This window comes from Onthophagus taurus, chromosome 6 (assembly GCF_036711975.1).
Source record: "Onthophagus taurus isolate NC chromosome 6, IU_Otau_3.0, whole genome shotgun sequence".
Classification (NCBI taxonomy): Eukaryota; Metazoa; Arthropoda; class Insecta; order Coleoptera; family Scarabaeidae; genus Onthophagus; species Onthophagus taurus.
In genome coordinates, this window is record NC_091971.1 from 6,594,828 (window position 1) to 6,613,410 (window position 18,583).

Below are 18,583 nucleotides of genomic sequence, written 5' to 3' on the forward strand. Positions count from 1 at the left end.
CAAAACAATTCCAAAATTGATTGTAATTCAAATTTGCTGTCAAATTATAATTAAAAATTATACTTTATTTGTAAAATAAGAGTTGGTTATACACATAAAAGTCAAATTAAAAATTTTGATACATAAAATATTGGCTGAAAACTCTTCATTGTGACAAGGCACATAACATAGCCACTCCTCTTAAAATCCAATGTTCAGGCGGAAGTATTGTAGGAATCGTCATCGCAATAACAAAGTTGGTTGAATGACCTGTGGTTGATAAAACTCCTTTTCGTTCACTGGTTTTATAAAGAGGACAAATATAAGTGTGTCGTTGAACCAAATCACTACGTTTTAATGGCTTTAACCAAATCTAGAAAAATAATCTTAATTATTTGTGCCTTGATAAGCATAAAGTAATCTTAACAAATGGTATAGTACTAAAGAGTACTTTTGGAAGTGACTCATCTAAGCTCATAGTTTGCATGTTCCATCTCGCACCGTCCACGAATAAACCATAAACGTAGACTCCATCATCGGGAGCTTTACTAAAACTAGTAGCTTTCAACATTTCGTAATCAAACGATAATAAATCAATAGGTATTTTATATTTTCTTGCATAGTTTTGTTGGGCACCGGTTAAGAAAGCTTGAGTGAAATAAAATCCGGATAACCAAAACGTTATTGGGGCTCCATTCTCAAACCATAACTACAAATAATTTGTTTTTGGAAAAACGAATTTTATTGGGAATAAAATAAACACTTGTAGAAATAATAATCTTTGAAGGAAATCATTTATATAACTTCCCAGTGGTTTCAATGAAGGGTAAGAAGAACCAGCCCACACTTTTGGAATTCGACCAGTTAACATACTTGTATAGACTTCTTCTAAAGAAGCATTCATTACGATCACACCTATTAATTTAATATAAATTAATCAACAATTAATATCTTAATGATTAGAATGGATTATAACCTTTTATCGCCTTTCTAACATTAATTAAGCTGCTACGTATAACACTGAGAAGTTTATTATATCTTCCCATTTCTTGTACCAAAACAGTGTTCATACTTTGATTGTAAGAAGTGGGATATTTTTCCATTACGTCAACAATGTCGAAGTTGTTGGGAAGTTTATTGAGAATATCCGTTGCTATATCATTTAATGTATCATCAGATGATTTTCCACCGCCACCGCCGCTAGAAGCATCCTGTATCAAAGATAATAAGATAATCATCAAGATAACTTATTTCGCCGTGCGTGTTTCAGAACGGCTAAACCCAAAACTGTGCAGATGTTAAAATTATCTAATATTGAATTTCTTACCCTCTCTGCTATGAGTTGCTTAATAACAAAAAAAATATTAATATATTATGAGAAAATAATAAATGTACTTACTGCCAATTGCCAGACATCCTGATTAGAGTATAATGATATAATAAATTAAAAAGAAATACAGTTATCACATTAAAATTTTGTACTTACCGTACGATCCTTATAAGCAATGCAAAGAATAACTAATTACTAAACGGATTCCTTGGACATTGAAGAAACTCATGGATTAAATATAAATAAAACAAACCTGTGTAACAAGAATAGTTGAAAATAATAAATTAGTTTCTTGTTGTTCCTTCATAATATCAGCATTTTCATTCATACCAAAAACTCCTGGCGGAGTAATTATCGGCAAAGATTTTGTGTAATCTATAAATGCGTCGTAATCATTTGTAGCCGGGCAATAGTAAACACCTAAAAATTATTTGTTATTTATAACATAATCTATAAAATATTCCAAACCAATTATGTGGTCTGGGACAATATATAGTTAAAATACCTGTAGGATCAAATGCATAATTATCCGTTTCGACCAAACCTTTACAGTAAAACTGATTTAAAATGGTTCGTAAACATCTTCTATCCCAATCATCGGTTACACGGCCACCATAATTACATTCACCGGTTAAATACCTTAAAGCATCATACTGAACGTCGTCGTATTCGTTTAAAAACATCTGCAGTTGCATGACGCTTATTCGCAAATCGGTTTCGTTGAATTCATATTGTATGTTCCATCCCAACGGTCCAAATTTGCGACGTTCTTGCACGGAAGCATGGAAAAAGCAAAGACCGTAAAGTAACTTTTTGAAAATTAAATCTTGTTTGCAAGAATCAAACCATTCTATATTTGAAATTGGGTCGCTTAAATACGATCTTACTATATTTGCGCGTAAACCTTTAGGGGGTTCGTTTGTCATTTTGACACCGTTTTGCAGTACTAACACCGGAAAGTGTTCAGCTGGGTAAGAAGTTAACCATAATCGAAAATCTGGATGGGTTGTATCTACGCTAAAATTTTCACAGATTCTTTCTAACGTGGGCATGAAACTTTTTGCAAGGTGACAATTTTGTAATACTACCCATGTACCGTTTCGAACACCTTCGTCAATTAATCTGACTGCAATCGGTCCTTGACCTTGTCCTAATGACAAGGAAAATAATCTTGACGATCCGAATCCTTGATCGTCCGCAAATTTTAATAAAACCGCAGTAGGATCGGCCCCAGGTGTTAAAACGAAAATTAAAGGTACAGTACAATGGGAATCAGCGTAAGATGATGGTAAATCAAATGGGGGTGGTTCAATATATGGTTTTCCTATGTGTTCTGAAATAATATTTGTTTTAATTAAAAATTATAAAAAATAAACAAAATTACTTTCTACGAAATCTTGCACTGCCGGAACTACTTTATCAGGACGTATTACTCTTACTAAAAGTAACTTTTCAATATCACTGACGTTGGAGAATTTTCCTGGAAGTGGAACATGATGTGGTTCTACAGAATCAAAAACAACCCTCCATGCTTTCAAATTGTCAGTAAAATGTTGTCGAAGCCCTCTTCATAAAAAAAAAACAAAATTAATTTAGTCTAAGTTTTCATCATAGTGATTTAAGAAAATTGATACATTTCTGTTGAACTAAAATTAAAATTAAACCTAGAACTAGAAGTAATCGGGTTTAATCGTCTTGAGAGACGCATGGCAGTGTTAGTTCTAGTGGCTATTGTGAGTTCTAGTTTTAGTTCAATTAACACCGGCTGTGAAAGCCTTTGTACTTATACTTACTTTAAAGCTGGGAAATCATCAGCTCGACACAATTCGTCCCAAGATTTTTGAACCAACCAACCAGAAGGGTTTTGGTATGGATTATCTAATCCAACACCGCCGGTTAAAAAGAACATCCATTCAGCAATATTAACCTCTCCTCTACTTTTCATTAAATTTATTGTCAACAACAAAGCAAACAATAACTTATCTTTTTCAAAAAGACTCCGACAAATATTCACGTATAAAGAATATGTAAAATGTTTTTGCAAGTCTTGTAATCTTATTTGTACGTCATCGACCCTTTCGGTATTATCTATGGTACCCTTAAAGAGATTCATAAACCAAACTAAAGAGTATTGATACATGGGGTCGATATTAGCCAAATCTACGATGGTGAAAAATAAAACTGCTGCGTGTACCGCTATGGGGCGATATTCCATTCTAGCTTTATCGATGGATTTTTCAGTTACTTCCGCCACGGCTTGTTTGGCGGCGATTTCGTTAGATAAAACTTTCGATGAGCTTAAAATTTGAATCCCCGTTTCATCTTCTAAAATATTCCCTTCGGATGAACTTAAAACCCACAAAATCTTATCTTCGATTTCTTTCAACATCCTCTTATTTTCTGCACCTTGTAAAATAAGTTGATTTTTTTCAGCTTCTAAATCGGGACGTTCTTTGGCAACAGCTATCCCCAAAAGTTGATCTTCCAACCCAACAGTGGTTATCATAAAATTTACCAATGTTACTTTGACTGCTACTTCCGGTAAATAATGGGGATTCCTTAGTTTTGTTGTGATATATAATTTAAAGTCATCGTTATATTCAACCACTGAATCACCCAGTTTCAAACACATAGCACCACCTTGCTTAAAAGTTTGTTGTCCTAAGACAGGTTCTAAGATCGCGTCTAATTCTTCACCAATATTTTCTAATAAAACCTAAAAATGCCATTTTTAATTAAAATAATCTTTAAATAATAAAATGAGTTTTACCGGTTGTCCAAATTGAATCGAATTTTCTAAAACTCTCACATAATCGGGTTGATTTAAACGAATTATTGATAAATTATTTTGTTTCTCCATATTTTTCACCCATTTATTTGCTTGACCTTGGGGATCGATCATTAATGGATATCTTCTAGCATTTCTAAATCCAAAAAAATTAATTAAATTATTGATATGCAAAAATTAAAAAGATACGTTATTATAATTCCATTATCAATACTAAAGCTATCACTGGGTAAACCATAAATATTCCATTGTCTTATTATAACAGGTTCGCCGAGAATGGCGGTTAATTGAAAATCGGCGGCGCAAACAATTTTATACGCTGTAAGTGCTTTAACCCATTCGTTGATCTGAACCTGCCTATATTGCAAGGTAAAAGCACCTAAATAAGCGACAACACCAGAACTAAGCAGCACATCTCCTATTAAGTTAAAAAAATTTAATCATAAAAATTAATAAAATAAAATTATTTTACCAGTTAAAATTAAATATTTTTCAGCTAAAGCTTTAGCGGTGGAAGACCATCTTTGTTTTTCACCTCCTAATCCGCCAATAAGTTCTTCGGCTCTTTGTAGTTTAGTAGCACAAAGTTGCGCTTCTCCGTTTAGAGTTTGAAATTTACTATTTTCTCTATCTAAAACAGCTTCTAAATGGGCAACCTTTTCCCTTGCTTCTCGTAACAGTGCTCTTTTCGCTTCTAAAGCTGTCATAGCCACATTATAATCAGCTTCAGCAGCTGCTAGAGCCAATTTTTTAGGCGCCACGACTTTAGCTACTTTATCATATTTCGAAATGGCAATAACCCATTTGCACAAACCTTCTGCAGCGGCCGAAGCCGATCTTACTTTGTCCGGATCGAAATTTTCGTCGCATAAAATTTTGTCTGCTAATTTTTTCATTACGGCCACGGGGATATTGTCTTTATCAAAATTGATTAGATTATCAAGGAATTTAATGTCTCCAAGTATCTTTTTTGATGGCCCCCAGTAATCCTCAATTGTTCCGATACCACTTGGAGCAGGAACCTTATCTGGTTTAACATCTTTTACGACACAAATGGCCTCCATCACTAGTTTTACACCTTTCGGTGGATTTTTCATAGTTTTTACTATCGTGATATCAGCGGGGGTTAATGTATTTAAAGCTGATAAAGCTGCGTTTAATATCGGCATTGCTTCTGCTAAGTTTGCGTCACATTCATCTTTAATTGCTTGAGCAGCTTCGGCCTATATTATAATTATCATTGAAATTAAATAAATTGATGATGATGGCGCTGTATATAATGTATACCTGCGCATTTGCCGCAGCTTCATCTTCCATAACCATGGCTTCAACAACCGCTGCATCTGCTGATTCAGCTTCAACTTTTTTCATAGTTGCTTGCACCATTTCCGCGGCGACTACCAATTGGGGTTGTAAAGCTTCTAAACTTGCTTGCATTACGGCAACTTCGGCTCCAGCTCCCAATAACTTCTCTATTCCAACTTCGTATCGCTTCCTACCCATTAAAACTTCCCTAAATATAAGAAAAGTATTATATAAAAAAATTGATAGTTGGATATTTTAAGTATGTACACTCTTTTTTTGGCCAAGAACGTTTTGAACGTATTAATGAGTTCTAAATAAGAAGTGGGGGTAACATAATTTTTTCTACCCAATCTATTAAAGAACTCATCTGATAATCTTTGGGTTGATGTATGGAATATTTGACACATATCAATGCAAACATTTCGTTCTTCTGTTGGTAATTCGATTTCGCCCAAAAACCTGGTTGCTACTGCTAATAAAGCGTCTTCCGGCCAAGATTGAAACCAATCTATGGTGCAACAATTTACCATAGCCGGGAATTTTCTAATCCTGTTTCTGAATCCATCACCAATTGGGCTCATCGCAAGCACAAGGTGAAGTTGGTCCCTAACGATTTGTACAAACAAATTAAATAACGCCACAGGACTTCCATCGGTTTGTAAAGATTTATCTTTCTGCCGATCAATTTGACGCATCTTCTCGCATAATTCCCCCCGCTCTTCAGCACTGAAAATATTTGGTACTTCACCAGAGTTTAATAAATTACTTAAATCTTCCAAAAACGATTCTTCTTTAATCTTTATGAAATCAATTAATAAGTCAATTAATAAAACAAGACATTTAAAAATAATTACTTGGCTATCAGTAAACAAGAACATTCCATGTTGATCTGATGAGCTCGCTTTTTTTAAGATTACTTTCATATCTTCGTGCCATTCGTACATCCCATAAGTTCTTGTAATTTCTACTTGGAATAACTCGTATTCCGAAATATGAGCTGATAATCTTGAAAGTGATTGTCTTCCGGATCCTCCTACTCCGACTAAAAGAGCGTGACATCGCGGTTGTTTTACTATTCTGCATATTTTTGATAAATGCTCAATAGCAAAACTAAAAATAATGTATCAAATATTGAATGGTAAAATTAATTTAATAATTATCACCGGAATAAAACTAAATTCATTGGTTTCTTTGACATATTATTGAACTCCTTCAGATAACCATCTACTATTTCTGTTAATTGATCCATATTGGTCACTTCAATATAATGTCTAGAATCCGCTTTCGGATTGGCAAAATCGCAATACAGCAATCTTCTAAGCTCAGTTTCTCCAATCTAACAATAATTAATTAATGTATATATGTTAATTGATAATATATTAACTAACAGTTTTTTGTCCAGGTGTAGCAATTCTTTGAAACATGTTATCAAACTGTTCCTCAAAATCTTTAACCACAATATCTCTTAACGTGCTAACCAACCACTCTCTATCATTATCATCAACCAATCGGTCTGCGTAAACCCTTAAAACTTCGTGTACCCACAACCTTTTCATTGCAACTACATCCTCCGTTGCTTCAGGAACTGATAACAACACTCCTTGTATAACCCTCGAAAAGTCTCGTAAATTGAAGAGATAATGGGATTTTGCCGGCGTCGGTAACAAATTAGCCCTACTTAATTTGTAAATGTTCAAAGTGGCATATACAATCATATCGATACAAACATCGAATTCTTTTGCAAATCCCCTACTATCCAAGTGCCACATCATGATTTTTGAAAATATATTGACCATAACATGGTCTTGAAATTCGTCTATGCACAAATGGTTGAAATGACGCGCAAATCTTGGTGTTACATCATTTCTTCCGGCTCCCGGTGGACCCATCGCGCACATAAATTGAATTTCGATTAATTTCATAGGAACTATTTCTTTTAGATCATACCACATCTGGTGATCGAACCACTGACGTAATAATTCGATGGGTGGCTGTGCCCCGTACGTTTCTTTTAAAGGCATGCTTACATCATCGACAAATATTACGCTTCTTTTACCAACTGGGGGGCCGAAGATTCCTTTTCGCCTTTTATCTAGTTTACTCATAATAATATCTTGAGTTTGATTCGCAGAAGTTTGTGCTGAGAAATTGATAAATAACGGCTTATAAATGAAGGTATTATTCTTTTTAAGAAGAAAATCAATCACATATACAGATTTTCCCGTACCAGTCGGCCCAACAATCATAACAGCCTTTTGATGTTGAACTAATAATTGCATTACGGCTATATTTCTTATAGTTTCTATAGTTGGGACAATTATTTGATTAACAGGGAGATCTTTCGGAATTGGTGGTGCGAGTGCTAATTCATCAGCCCATAGCTTCCATTTTCCTTTACCTTCTTTGATATACCTGTAATCAAAAACTGTTTCCCCGATGGGTAATGTAAAAATGTATGGTTTTTCCGGTTTAGGAATTGTAAGAGGAATCCCTAAGGTTTCAATAACCTTCGCGGGAAATTCCCTTTCAAGTAACCCCCTAAACAATATATTAAATTTGGGTCTGCTATCAATGTCTAAAGTTGCACCCAAGGACCAAATGCAAGAAAAAAAGAAAGAACCCTCCAATTGAGCCCGTACATCCAACTCGGATGTGTTTTCGATAAATTGATCATCGTTAAAATCATCAAGAAAACAATCATACAAATTCATCGCAGATCGCATTAGATTCGAATTTGAAGTCGGGGCAATTTCTTTAACTCCCCCTCTTCTCAACAGCCATAGAAGCGGGGTACAGAATCTTATAAATAAAGCCTTTATCATAGCTCTCTGAAACTCGGTGATACTCTCTGGTAAAGTATTGATCCAAGATATTAATAAAGGCTCCCATCCCAAAGTAGCTGGTTCCATATAAATCATTCCACATCTTGAAACGGTTGCTGGTGAGGCCACCTCCAAATCCATTGGCTCAAATATTAAATTAGTCGTTGGGGCCAATTGAATAATTTCACCTGACATCAAACACAACTTTTTATTATCATCCAGTACAGTATTCATATTCTCTATCCATACTGCATCAACGGGCCCATCAAATAACAACCACTTTCTATCTTCCGTTGTGGACATCGCAAAATCACGATAACTTACAGCGAGAACACCGTCGGACCACTCATGAGAAACGGGATCGAATTGACCATAAAGTTGACCCATTGTTATTGATTTTGGGTTAATAATTGTATAGATTGCTCGATGTTCATTCATACCACCCTAAAAAATAATCATTTCACAAAAAATAAAATATATAAATCAAGTTGATTTTCAATGAAAAAGTAACTGGTTTTTATTAATTAAGTGATATAGCCTTTTGAGATAATGACGGTAGAATTCAAAAGTACTGCAGGGATAAGGTATAACAGTAGCACCTCTGCGTCGGCTTAATACACTAAAATACTCAATGTATTAAACCGCTTGCGGCCGAGGCTGTCCGTTGTTTGATATCAATTTGGTGTTGATATGGTGTAGCTGTTTATCACTGAAAATCAAACTAAATATACAAACATTGCAAATATTACCCATTCTTCAACTAAACCCAATGCATCCGCTAACACCCTATAAGAAGATGTTTTGCCACCAAATGGATAACCAACTATCATCAAACCATGTCTCACGATAATCATTTCATATAATTGATGGATTTTTTCGACGAAGAAAGGAGTATTTTGGTAATTATTAGTTTTGCAAGTCGCTGCTACAGCTAAATCTAAAGTAACATAATCAGGTTCTGGTAGACGAACGCCAGGGAATAAATCCGAAGTTATCCCCTAAAAAATAAACATTAATATTTCTTCTAATAATTAGAATTTAAAATAAATACTATAAAAAGTGGTACATCATGATCTAAAAATTTAGCTAAATTCACATCAGTAATGGATCGTAGAATTAAAATTCCTTCCTTTTCTTTTGGGTATCTCAATTTTAACGCCCCAGCAGCTCTTAACACCGATTTAACTGCTCTCATTCCGTAATCATAATGACATTGCGAGGAAAGTTGTTCTGAGCACAATCTATAAGTTGCAACGATCTTAACCGCCATTGGTTTAGCTTCAAGGAATCCGCATGCGTATAATTCAATTTCTGATATTAAAGCGTAATCAGGAACCATCATAGCTACAGATCTGAATAACGCCTAAAATTTAAAGTAATTAAAATAAAATCTTATTTAAACTTAATCTCACTTTAAGATTATCTGGTAATTCTGATCGTCCTGCATATCCGGGATTCATCGTGATGAAGACGGCGCAAGTGGGGTCTAAACTAATATCTGTACCTTCAAATAACAATCTTTGAGCACCAGCATTAATCGCTCTTTGAATCGTTAGAATTTGTTGGGCCACCACTGATAAAACTTCCAAATCAATCCTGTTAAATTCATCAAAACATGACCAAGCTCCACAAGAAGCTAAACCCTTGAAGAATTTTCCTAAAGCAAGATAATCTAAACCATCCGAACAATTAAAGACAACGCATTGTTTGGCAACTGCTTTAGCTAAATCTTTGGTTGTTTCTGTCTTTCCAGTTCCAGCGGGACCTTCGGGGGCACCCCCCAAATGAAGGTGTAAAGCACCAAATAACGTTCGATAACAACGATCAGTTAATGGAGTAACAACTAATCTTGCCACATTTCCTAAGTATTCATATCCATACGGTAAAGTTGAATTAATCATTTTGGTGAGGAGTTGTTTATCTTCCCAGTAATACCTTAATTGACACAACCAGTTAAAATCGCTAACACTCACCACTTTAAGGCCTATAATTTCTGTTAGCACATCCCTAGCGTGAACATCAAGCACGACCAATGCTCCTAATGTAATACGATTTTGTAGTTGGAGCTTTCCTCTAACCAAATCGACTATTTTCATAATTTGCATGTTACAATGTTTCAGATAATTGGACATCTCTTCTAATGATACAAGTATTGCTTCATGGACTTCTATAGTCCAATAATTCATAGCTATCGATTGAACTACTTGACCAGGCCAAAGTAACACCCACACGTCTCTTGATTTAGACGGATAATCTTCTATAGCACCAGCTACGGCGTGGTAAACAGATTTTTTCATATCTTTTTCAAGTTCTAAAAGCCATTTTTCAACTTGTCCTTTTGCCGCGCTAGTCTGGATCACGTCAACTAACGGGACGTATTCACCTTCACTAGATCTCATATGAGTAACATCTAATTCTTCTGTAAATGTTAACCTGGCCATGCCTTCGAAGCATTTCTTCAAGTGAGGTTGCACTCTTGTTGGATCTTTCGTTTCAGATAAAATCTCTAACAATTCGTCGTTGGAGAGGAAAAAGAATCTTGGGAAGTACAGTCTCTTCTTTTCTAAGTAATCGTTTAAGCCTTTTTGGATCATCTCCAGCAAAGTGTTGCTCTTCTTCAAACGCTCGAGGACTTTATCAATTAAGGTTACCGATAATACTAGTGGATTTTCATGGACCTCATCCATTATATCTCTCCAAGTCTTATCGACCGCTGTAAATCTTCGTCCTTCTTCTGGCATTTGTTGTTGAATATCAGGCGATGAAAAAATCGGTTCTAAATACATCCAAGTGGATTGGACTTTTAGCCACTCCTCTATAATGCATTCTAATAATTGTAACTTCGCTTCCCATTCTCTAAAATATTCGAAAACTGATTTATAAGGATAAAGAAAGAAATCGGCTTACAATGTTTCTTGTTCAAATGGTTTAATATAAGGGGAATTTTTCATTGTTTGTGTTTTGATGACTTGGTCATCCAGTTGAACTTGGATCTCATCGACAGATGATATAATATATGTTCCTGTGTCCCTAAAATAATAATAAGTTATAATAATGATTACAATACAATTAAGTATTTGAAAAGAAATACTTATAAACAAGAACGCTGAATTCAACGCCAACCCAATCGGCTTTCATTTTCGCCAAACTCTTCTCTAAATTGTTTTCTTTCGTAGCTGCTTCAGAGATACCTTCAAACTTATCGATGTAATCATCTAACCCAAAGTCGATTACTTTAGCAAGGGTTAAGTCGTCATCTAAGACGATGGGAAATCCGACGATTTCTGATATTTTCTCCCAATGTCGCTCTTTCATCCCAGGATTTCCGAGCGTTTGAATTATTGGCATATGATCTTTGAATGCTTCTATTCTTTCACAAACCTTAAAACACTTTTTATTAATTGATTAAATTAATAAATAAGTTGAACATACCGTGTGGGCCAAACGTTCAGTGTCGGGTCTGTCATTAAACACTTTCTCCAATTTATAAATCGTTCGATAAAGGGTTTGAGTGTCAGTTTCAATATCGTCGGGTACAAAACTTCCAACCTTAGAATTCATCCACATGTCATATTTGGTTAAAAAATCAGTTGCGTTATCATATAATTTTTTGTATGGTACTAATTTCTCGTAAATGTGTTTTCTTTGGGGGTATTGCGTTGTTTCAAAATTAAAGCAAGTCTCTTCTTCGTTGAATTTATCTATTTTTTCCATTGCAGCTACTAATCTATAATTTAGTAATTAGTAAATAATTCATTTATTTTATGGACGACCAACCTGTTATCTAACTGAGTGGCTCTTTTAAAATATCTCGGTAACTGCTCAATATCTCCGTTATATTGCAAATCATTAACCATTCTTTCGTATATATTAAGATCATTCTTGAATTTTTCAATACGAATAGCAAGCAGTTCTTCAAACTCCAATATTTTTTGGTCAACCATTTCTTGGTGTTCATCTATCATTCTCGACATATGAAGATACCACCAAAAAGTTAAATTATTCTGTTTCATTTCAACTGGGGTAAAAGCGGAATGATCAGATACAAAAACCATGTATTTCAAGACTACTCTCAAGCGATCTTCCATTTGAGACAATGTAACCGCTCGCACTCCTTTTACAAATGCTATTACGTCCATGAGTTCTTCGGTGGTTTTTGGTACTGTTAAAGCTCTGTCTGAAATAGCTTCATACTCTTCTCCCAATCTAAATTAGAGAAACAAATAATCACTTTTTTAACATTATAAGTTAATATAGATTTTACACTCTGCATAATGTTTGATAATCCTTAATAACTCTTTGTATTAACATATCCTTAAAATTTTCGGCTGATAGAACCAAAATGTCAATAAAATCATCGCGTATCATATTGTACATCCCAATAGTAATAACATGCTCAACGCTAAGTGGAATATTTTGTTGGGTTTCCTCATAAAAAATAATTAGTTTACAATATTCTTCGAATGAATGATCTTCTGAGAGGAATTGATTAACTAAATCGTTTGCTTCGCCATTTACAAGATGCATATATTCGTCGAAATCTTGAACACGAAGTTCCGGACCTATTCTTTGATCTTCGAGTAAATCTTTAATTTTTTGGCGATAATTTTCGACGATCTCTTCAGGAATTACAGGCTGTTAAATTAGAAAAAAATAGATTTAACAAAAATATGATTGCACTGAATTGGATTATGATATATGCGATCCTAGAATCATTTGGGAATGTGGAATATGTAGTAATAAATCCTGTAGGAGTATCATGGTATAATTTAATCATATTAGTTACCTGTAATGTGTAAGTTTTAAGCTGATGGTCCAAATATATTTGACTTTCAATTCTGGGAATAGTTTTAGCAGCTTCAACAATATCATCTAAAGTTTTACAAAGTTTCGTCCTAAAGTTTTTGAACGGAGGATCAAAAGCGACTAAAGGACCTTTTTGTGCTAAACTTATTTCAAATCCTTTATTTTCGTACTAAAAATTAAAAAAAAATAAATATTTCAAATAAAATTTAATATTAGGTACCAGAATTGTCGTGATATAATTTGTGTAATCATACAAAGATTTCAGTACTAAAGTTTGTATGTGATAAGTCATTAGAGATGCAACGCAATTATAAAATCGTTTCATTTTTTTCTGCCGAGAGGGATCGGGTAATTTCCCTTTCTTCTTTCCGGCCAAAAAAATATCGATCACATTCTTAAGGTAACAGTCTTTCAAAACGTGTTTACAATCATCAATTTGTCTTGCAATTAAGAAGGTAAAATCAATTAAATCGTAAGCTCCTTCATTTTCTTTTAGTTCTGCGGTGTTGATGAATCGTAAATGTCGATAATTAACGTACCAAAGATCCACTAACGAGTGTATGCAAGGATTCGTTATATGCAGAATCATTTCTAACCTAGGTCGCACAACGTCGTAATTCGCTTTCCACGTTACGGCCATTTCAGTTAATTCACGCCTTTCGGCCGAGTCAAATTCCGCTGTTAACGATTCAACAAATGCGGGATCTTTTAATACATAATCGACGATCGCTTTTTTAACAGCCAGCATAAAACTTTCCTTCATATCATCAATTGCAATCGATAGAGTTTCACTATACACTTTTAATTTTTTTGGTACCAATAATAAAATCTAAAATAAAAAAATTTTAGATTTGACAAGTTAATTTAAATTAAATGTTACTTCATCTAGAATTTTTTGATCCATTGGGGCTACATGAATCGTATCAATACCATATCTTATATAATAATAATATCTTAAAAGTTCTTTTTCATCAGCATTTGGTATTGCATCTGGATCCCTATCTTCATCATCTTTTTTACAAATTAAATTTACCAAACGTTTACGAAATTCTTCTCTTCGTTGTCGTAGTTGAGTATAAGATTGTAACATTACTCTTTGTTCAGCAGCTAATAAATTATTATAGAAAATTAATTAAAATTTTGACTTTATGACATTTTGACTAATCTTTACTAAGATTTACAACAACCTACAACTTAACAGTTAGTGTTTGCTTAAGTAATTTTTTTCTCAGAAATCATTAAATTTTCGAAGAATATCAGAGAGACAAAAAAGTTTTAGGATAGTTTCATCTACCTATTTAAAATTTTTCTAGTGTATTTATCATCTGCATAAAACAAATTTTAGCAAAAATGTAAAGAGAGTGGCTATGTTTAGTAGTTTAGAAAGGTAGGTTGTAAGTATAAACGGTTAAAACGTGCCCTATTATGAGCTAAACTTATTCCCCAAATTTCATTTTCCTAGCGTTTATAGTTTTTGAGAAAAAAAAATTAAACCAAAATTTTCCGCCATTTTTGAAGGAAATGCTTGAAGTTTGTTGCAGTTATTCAGATACACCTGTAGAAACATGATTAAAAAATAATTTTAATACTTACCTTTCCTTTGAGCTTCAGCTACCTTTTTTCTATACTCTGGATAAGCAGAAGCCAAAGCGGGCTTAACAATTTCTGGTGGAAGTTTAAAAAATGGAGTGGCGTGTACATTATAATCAGATGGTAAGCAATATTTTAGTTTTTTAATCTTAATATCACCACGGCTTTCCAATGCAGCTCTTTTTTCAGCAATTTTCTTTAATAATTTCTCTCGCTCCAACTTTTTTTGGGACATTTTGATAATAATCAAAATCCTCAAAAAAACTTTTGACAGTCGCTGATAGCGGTTACGTCATATTTCATCAACCGGTTTTTGAGGTTAGGAAATTTGTTTTCTTTGTTAAAACCTCAAATTTAATACTAATACAAATGGTGAGTATTATTACTTTTATTACCTTACTTGGTAGTTTAAAATTCTGCGATGGGGATTATTAAAAATTCACGATATTATCGTTTCTCCTCAAAAAACTGTTACCTATTTGCAGGGAATAAATATTTATTTAGTCCCCATGGCAACGGTTTAGAATGAATATAAATTGTTCATCGATTTTGGTAAAAACCAAATTTTTATTGATTTTTTTAATATATTATTTATTATTATATAGATACTAGTTCAAGCATGCAGGAATATAATCCGTACTTTACATACAAACGAAGTCCGATGGGCTGCAGAAAAATCTCTACTTGCTACACTTCGAAAGAAGACCGGATATACTTTTAGTAATTGTAAAAAAGCTTTAGAAATGCATAATAATGATATTAATAAGGTAATTTTATCATTTATAATTTAATTTATCTTACTTTAATTTATCTTTTTTGAATTTAGGCTGAATCTTGGTTAAAAGAACAAGCTCAACAACTTGGTTGGGCTAAAGCAACGAAATTAGAAGGTAGACAAACTGCGCAAGGATTAATAGGTGTTTCTGTTAATAAAAATAATGGAGTTCTTGTTGAATTAAATTGTGAAACAGATTTCGTAGCAAGAAATGATGTTTTTCAAAAAATGGCCAACACAACCGCTGCTGCTGTTATGAATTTTATGGAAAAACAACCTATAAATAAACCAATCTCTAAAGTAACACTTTAAAATTAAACCACACCATTTTTTATTAATTTTTAATAATTTTTGTAGATGTTATTAACAACAGATGATTTAAAATCCCTCCCAGTATCGGATGGTAAACCCCTTTCTGATCATATAGCTTTAATGATTGGTACAATAGGAGAAAACGCCTCATTATCAAGAGCTTTTTGTATAAAAGTATCAGATGGATTACATTTATTCGGTTATGCTCATCCTTCAGGAAAACAAATCGAATCGACTTTATTAGGAAAACTTGGTGGACTTGTTATTTTAAAACAAACTGGAAATTCCCTCAACTCTGATTTAGAACAAGTTGGGAAAACAATTTGTCAACATATTGTTGGAATGAACCCCCAAAAAGTTGGTACAGTTGATGATAAACCTTCTTCAAATTCTGATGATGAAACATGTCTTATACATCAAGAATACCTATTAGATGATAGCTTAACAATTAAAGAAGTTCTTGATGAAAATGGGGTTGAAGTGATTGATTTTAAACGTTTTGAATGTGGTGAAAAGGATAATAAAATAATGGAGCAGCCTTTGGAAGCCATCGAAACATGTCAATGAGTACTGTTTTAAGGTTTGTAATTTTTTTGTAAATGATATAATCGAAATAGAGTAACTTTATTTGGTATTACTTTATATATTTAATCCTTGTTAAACTAATCATATTTTTAACATCTTGATAGTTTCAGGACATTCTAAGCATATGAAATTCTATTACAATTTCATAAATGAGAAAAATTGCTTTATTACAAAGTTGTGGTCATCAAATTTGAGTAATCAATGCCTATCTCTTAATGTCTGAATTATTTGCAGTGAAATATGTGTATTTATTTGGTTACACATTTATATATTGTACCAAATGATGGATAAGCCTCTATAATTTTTGTTATCCAAATAGTTCATTTTGTTAATCTGAAGATCAGCGCTCTGGTACTATCTATAATATTAAAAAAAAATTTTACTTAAGTGATCAATCGAGTTATCTGTCACCTAAAGTACATATTTTCTTACAGATATAATACATGCAATTAAATTTATTGACAGATGTTGGGGAAAGCTTATTTTAGATTGATTTTTTAGACATTTATTTGGTGGAGTTATATTTTATGCTTAAGCGTCCGCCTTTCACAATAGAAACGAACATTGGGCAAAAGATGGCGTTAGTTAGAAGTTGTTAAACAAAATTTATTATCCAAATTTTATTTACTTTTTGTATTAAATCCATATAACTTAATCTATGTCACATCATAACCTCAGATAGTTGAACTAGAAACATTAATATATATAAAATTAACAACAACTTGGCGCTAACTAGCGCTACCTAGCACTCGATAGACCTAAAACTAAAAACATTCGGGTTTAGCCGGTTTGAGAGACGTATGGCTAAACCTGAATGCTTATCATGCTTATGCTTCTTGTATTCTAGATTTAGTGTTGGTTCTAGTTTTAGTCCAATAAAAGTATGCAACAACCTAGCGTTGAATAACAAATAAAACTAGAAATAACCTAGATCTAGAACAGGAAAATTTCGGGTTTAACCGTGCGTCTTCACAGGAAAATAAAACCAGTAAAAATAGAAAATATATATGTATTTATTAATAAACACTAAAATTTAAAAACATAATTTCAGTCGTCGTTAAAAAAAGTTAGGCATACCCTAATTCTTTTTGATTCTTCCATAAATCCCTCATTTTATTCATATTTTCAAAACCATGACTTGCAATACAATACCGTTTAAAATTTTCATCTTCTTTCCATTCTCTCGAAATATATTCAGTGTGATAAGGAATTATACCAATTTTTCTGCTTAAAATCCCCATATAAACATCATCAAATCTAAAATGTTTGGTATAATAACTCGCATAATACAATTCTTCTAACGTATCTCTTGCAAGAATATAAGCACCGGCGGTCGAATAAAGTGGAAATTCATTAAAAGGATATTCTTTTAACGATAATCTATATTTACTAAAATAATCCCTCATGGGTCTCGTTCGAATACAATTTCCCGAATAAAAATGTTTTAGGTCAAAACTGACGCGGTTCGTTTCAAGGTCTGTGTGGTAATTTGGGTATGTAATGGGGTTATTTATATAATTCAAAGCATTTGGCATTGATACGTAATAGTCGTCATCGACAAACATGTAGAAGTCGGAATTTCCACAATTTTTTAATAACCATTTGAAACTCATCATAGTTTTTATCGTATTATTATAATAAGCGTCGATAAAATCACCCTGAATAATATCATCATATTCATAAGATTCGTTTTGTACTATTTCGTTTAAAGGCGTGTTATCACGTTTACCCACCATGAAAAATCGACGAATTTCAAATCGATTTTCATCACCCCACGTGTCTCGAATAACCTTTCTCCTTTCAAAATGATCTAAACTAGATTTTATTACTAAAACAAGTCGAAGTTGTTTTTCTCCCCGATTTATTAGGCACTTATTATTTGGCGTTATAAGGTAATCGTATTTGTACTCGTTTATAATGTTTCTTGAAGATTTTTGATTCGCTTTTAATTCTTCTATGTATTTTCTTATATCTTCTTCTAGGGGATATGTAAATTTTTCAAAACTTATTTCGCGGATATAATCGAAATAACCACTTAACACGAACGTTATTAAAGCGATTATTAGGATAATATATTTAAAGTTTTTTTGAAATATTTTATACATTTTGCATTTAAATAACAAAATTAACACATATCTCACTAATTTTTATAAACTTACTAATAGAATTTTAAACATGTGGCGACCATCGTGCGCTCGATCTTATTCGTCGAACGCTTGAATAAGGACTGAAACTCAGCACTAATTTCACAACGCTAACATAACACCTACAACGTACGTTTAGTAGGTTCG

At 33.1% G+C, this 18,583-nt stretch overlaps 3 protein-coding genes across 10 annotated transcripts; 1 reads left to right on the top strand and 2 right to left on the bottom strand.

Annotated features, from left to right (window-relative positions):
• Positions 1–7: 7 nt before the first annotated feature.
• Positions 8–15,060, bottom strand: LOC111422400 (dynein axonemal heavy chain 7-like). Of its 6 annotated transcripts, XM_071196564.1 has the most exons (31): positions 14,624–15,060; positions 13,911–14,137; positions 13,251–13,859; positions 13,011–13,199; positions 12,489–12,859; positions 12,002–12,430; positions 11,657–11,951; positions 11,316–11,605; positions 11,132–11,254; positions 9,637–11,080; positions 9,276–9,587; positions 8,974–9,222; positions 6,791–8,668; positions 6,566–6,738; positions 6,257–6,512; positions 5,670–6,199; positions 5,385–5,610; positions 4,570–5,320; positions 4,287–4,515; positions 4,080–4,233; positions 3,103–4,025; positions 2,694–2,875; positions 1,815–2,642; positions 1,563–1,729; positions 1,466–1,474; positions 1,379–1,396; positions 1,307–1,324; positions 956–1,190; positions 743–894; positions 407–688; positions 8–352 (listed from the first exon to the last, which is right to left on the bottom strand). In XM_071196564.1, exons 1-31 carry the CDS (start codon positions 14,853–14,855, stop codon positions 146–148), a joined length of 11,988 nt encoding a protein of 3,995 aa, XP_071052665.1. In that variant the 5' UTR covers positions 14,856–15,060; the 3' UTR covers positions 8–145. The 6 variants fall into 6 exon arrangements, 4 of the variants coding, with proteins under 4 accessions (XP_071052665.1, XP_071052662.1, XP_071052664.1 ...); XM_071196561.1 differs by lacking the exons at positions 1,307–1,324; positions 1,379–1,396; positions 1,466–1,474 and having other exon boundaries at positions 9–352; XR_011640574.1 differs by lacking the exons at positions 8–352; positions 407–688; positions 743–894; positions 1,307–1,324 and having other exon boundaries at positions 1,128–1,190; positions 1,466–1,562; positions 1,640–1,729.
• LOC111427888 (elongation factor Ts, mitochondrial) lies at positions 14,657–17,337 on the top strand. 3 transcript variants are annotated; one of them, XM_023063243.2, is made up of 5 exons: positions 14,657–14,743; positions 14,810–14,992; positions 15,226–15,387; positions 15,447–15,695; positions 15,753–16,341. In XM_023063243.2, the coding sequence occupies exons 2-5, from the start codon at positions 14,990–14,992 to the stop codon at positions 16,272–16,274; spliced, it is 936 nt and encodes a 311-aa protein (XP_022919011.2). In that variant the 5' UTR covers positions 14,657–14,743; positions 14,810–14,989; the 3' UTR covers positions 16,275–16,341. The 3 variants fall into 3 exon arrangements, with proteins under 3 accessions (XP_022919011.2, XP_071052673.1, XP_071052672.1); XM_071196572.1 differs by lacking the exons at positions 14,657–14,743; positions 14,810–14,992 and adding exons at positions 15,098–15,172; positions 16,397–17,337 and having other exon boundaries at positions 15,753–16,287; XM_071196571.1 differs by lacking the exons at positions 14,657–14,743; positions 14,810–14,992 and adding an exon at positions 15,099–15,172.
• Positions 17,288–18,556, bottom strand: LOC111427886 (beta-1,3-galactosyltransferase brn-like). Its single transcript, XM_023063242.2, has one exon. The coding sequence runs from the start codon at positions 18,395–18,397 to the stop codon at positions 17,360–17,362; it is 1,038 nt and encodes a 345-aa protein (XP_022919010.1). The 5' UTR covers positions 18,398–18,556; the 3' UTR covers positions 17,288–17,359.
• Between the last annotated feature and the right edge of the window lie 27 nt (positions 18,557–18,583).

Excerpts from the sequence above, each read along its gene's own strand:
- LOC111422400 (XM_071196564.1), bottom strand. The coding sequence starts at position 14,855 with ATGTCCCAAAAAAAGTTGGAGCGAGAGAAATTATTAAAGAAAATTGCT. Across the intron at positions 14,138-14,623 it reads AGCTGAAGCTCAAAGGAAAG|CTGCTGAACAAAGAGTAATG; the intron begins GTAAGTATTAAA and ends ATAATTTATTAG. Across the intron at positions 4,516-4,569 it reads AAAATATTTAATTTTAACTG|GAGATGTGCTGCTTAGTTCT; the intron begins GTAAAATAATTT and ends TTAACTTAATAG.
- LOC111427888 (XM_071196572.1), top strand. The coding sequence starts at position 15,146 with ATGAATATAAATTGTTCATCGATTTTG. Across the intron at positions 15,388-15,446 it reads ATAATAATGATATTAATAAG|GCTGAATCTTGGTTAAAAGA; the intron begins GTAATTTTATCA and ends TTTTGAATTTAG. Across the intron at positions 15,696-15,752 it reads TAAATAAACCAATCTCTAAA|ATGTTATTAACAACAGATGA; the intron begins GTAACACTTTAA and ends TAATTTTTGTAG.
- LOC111427886 (XM_023063242.2), bottom strand. The coding sequence starts at position 18,397 with ATGTATAAAATATTTCAAAAAAACTTTAAATATATTATCCTAATAATC.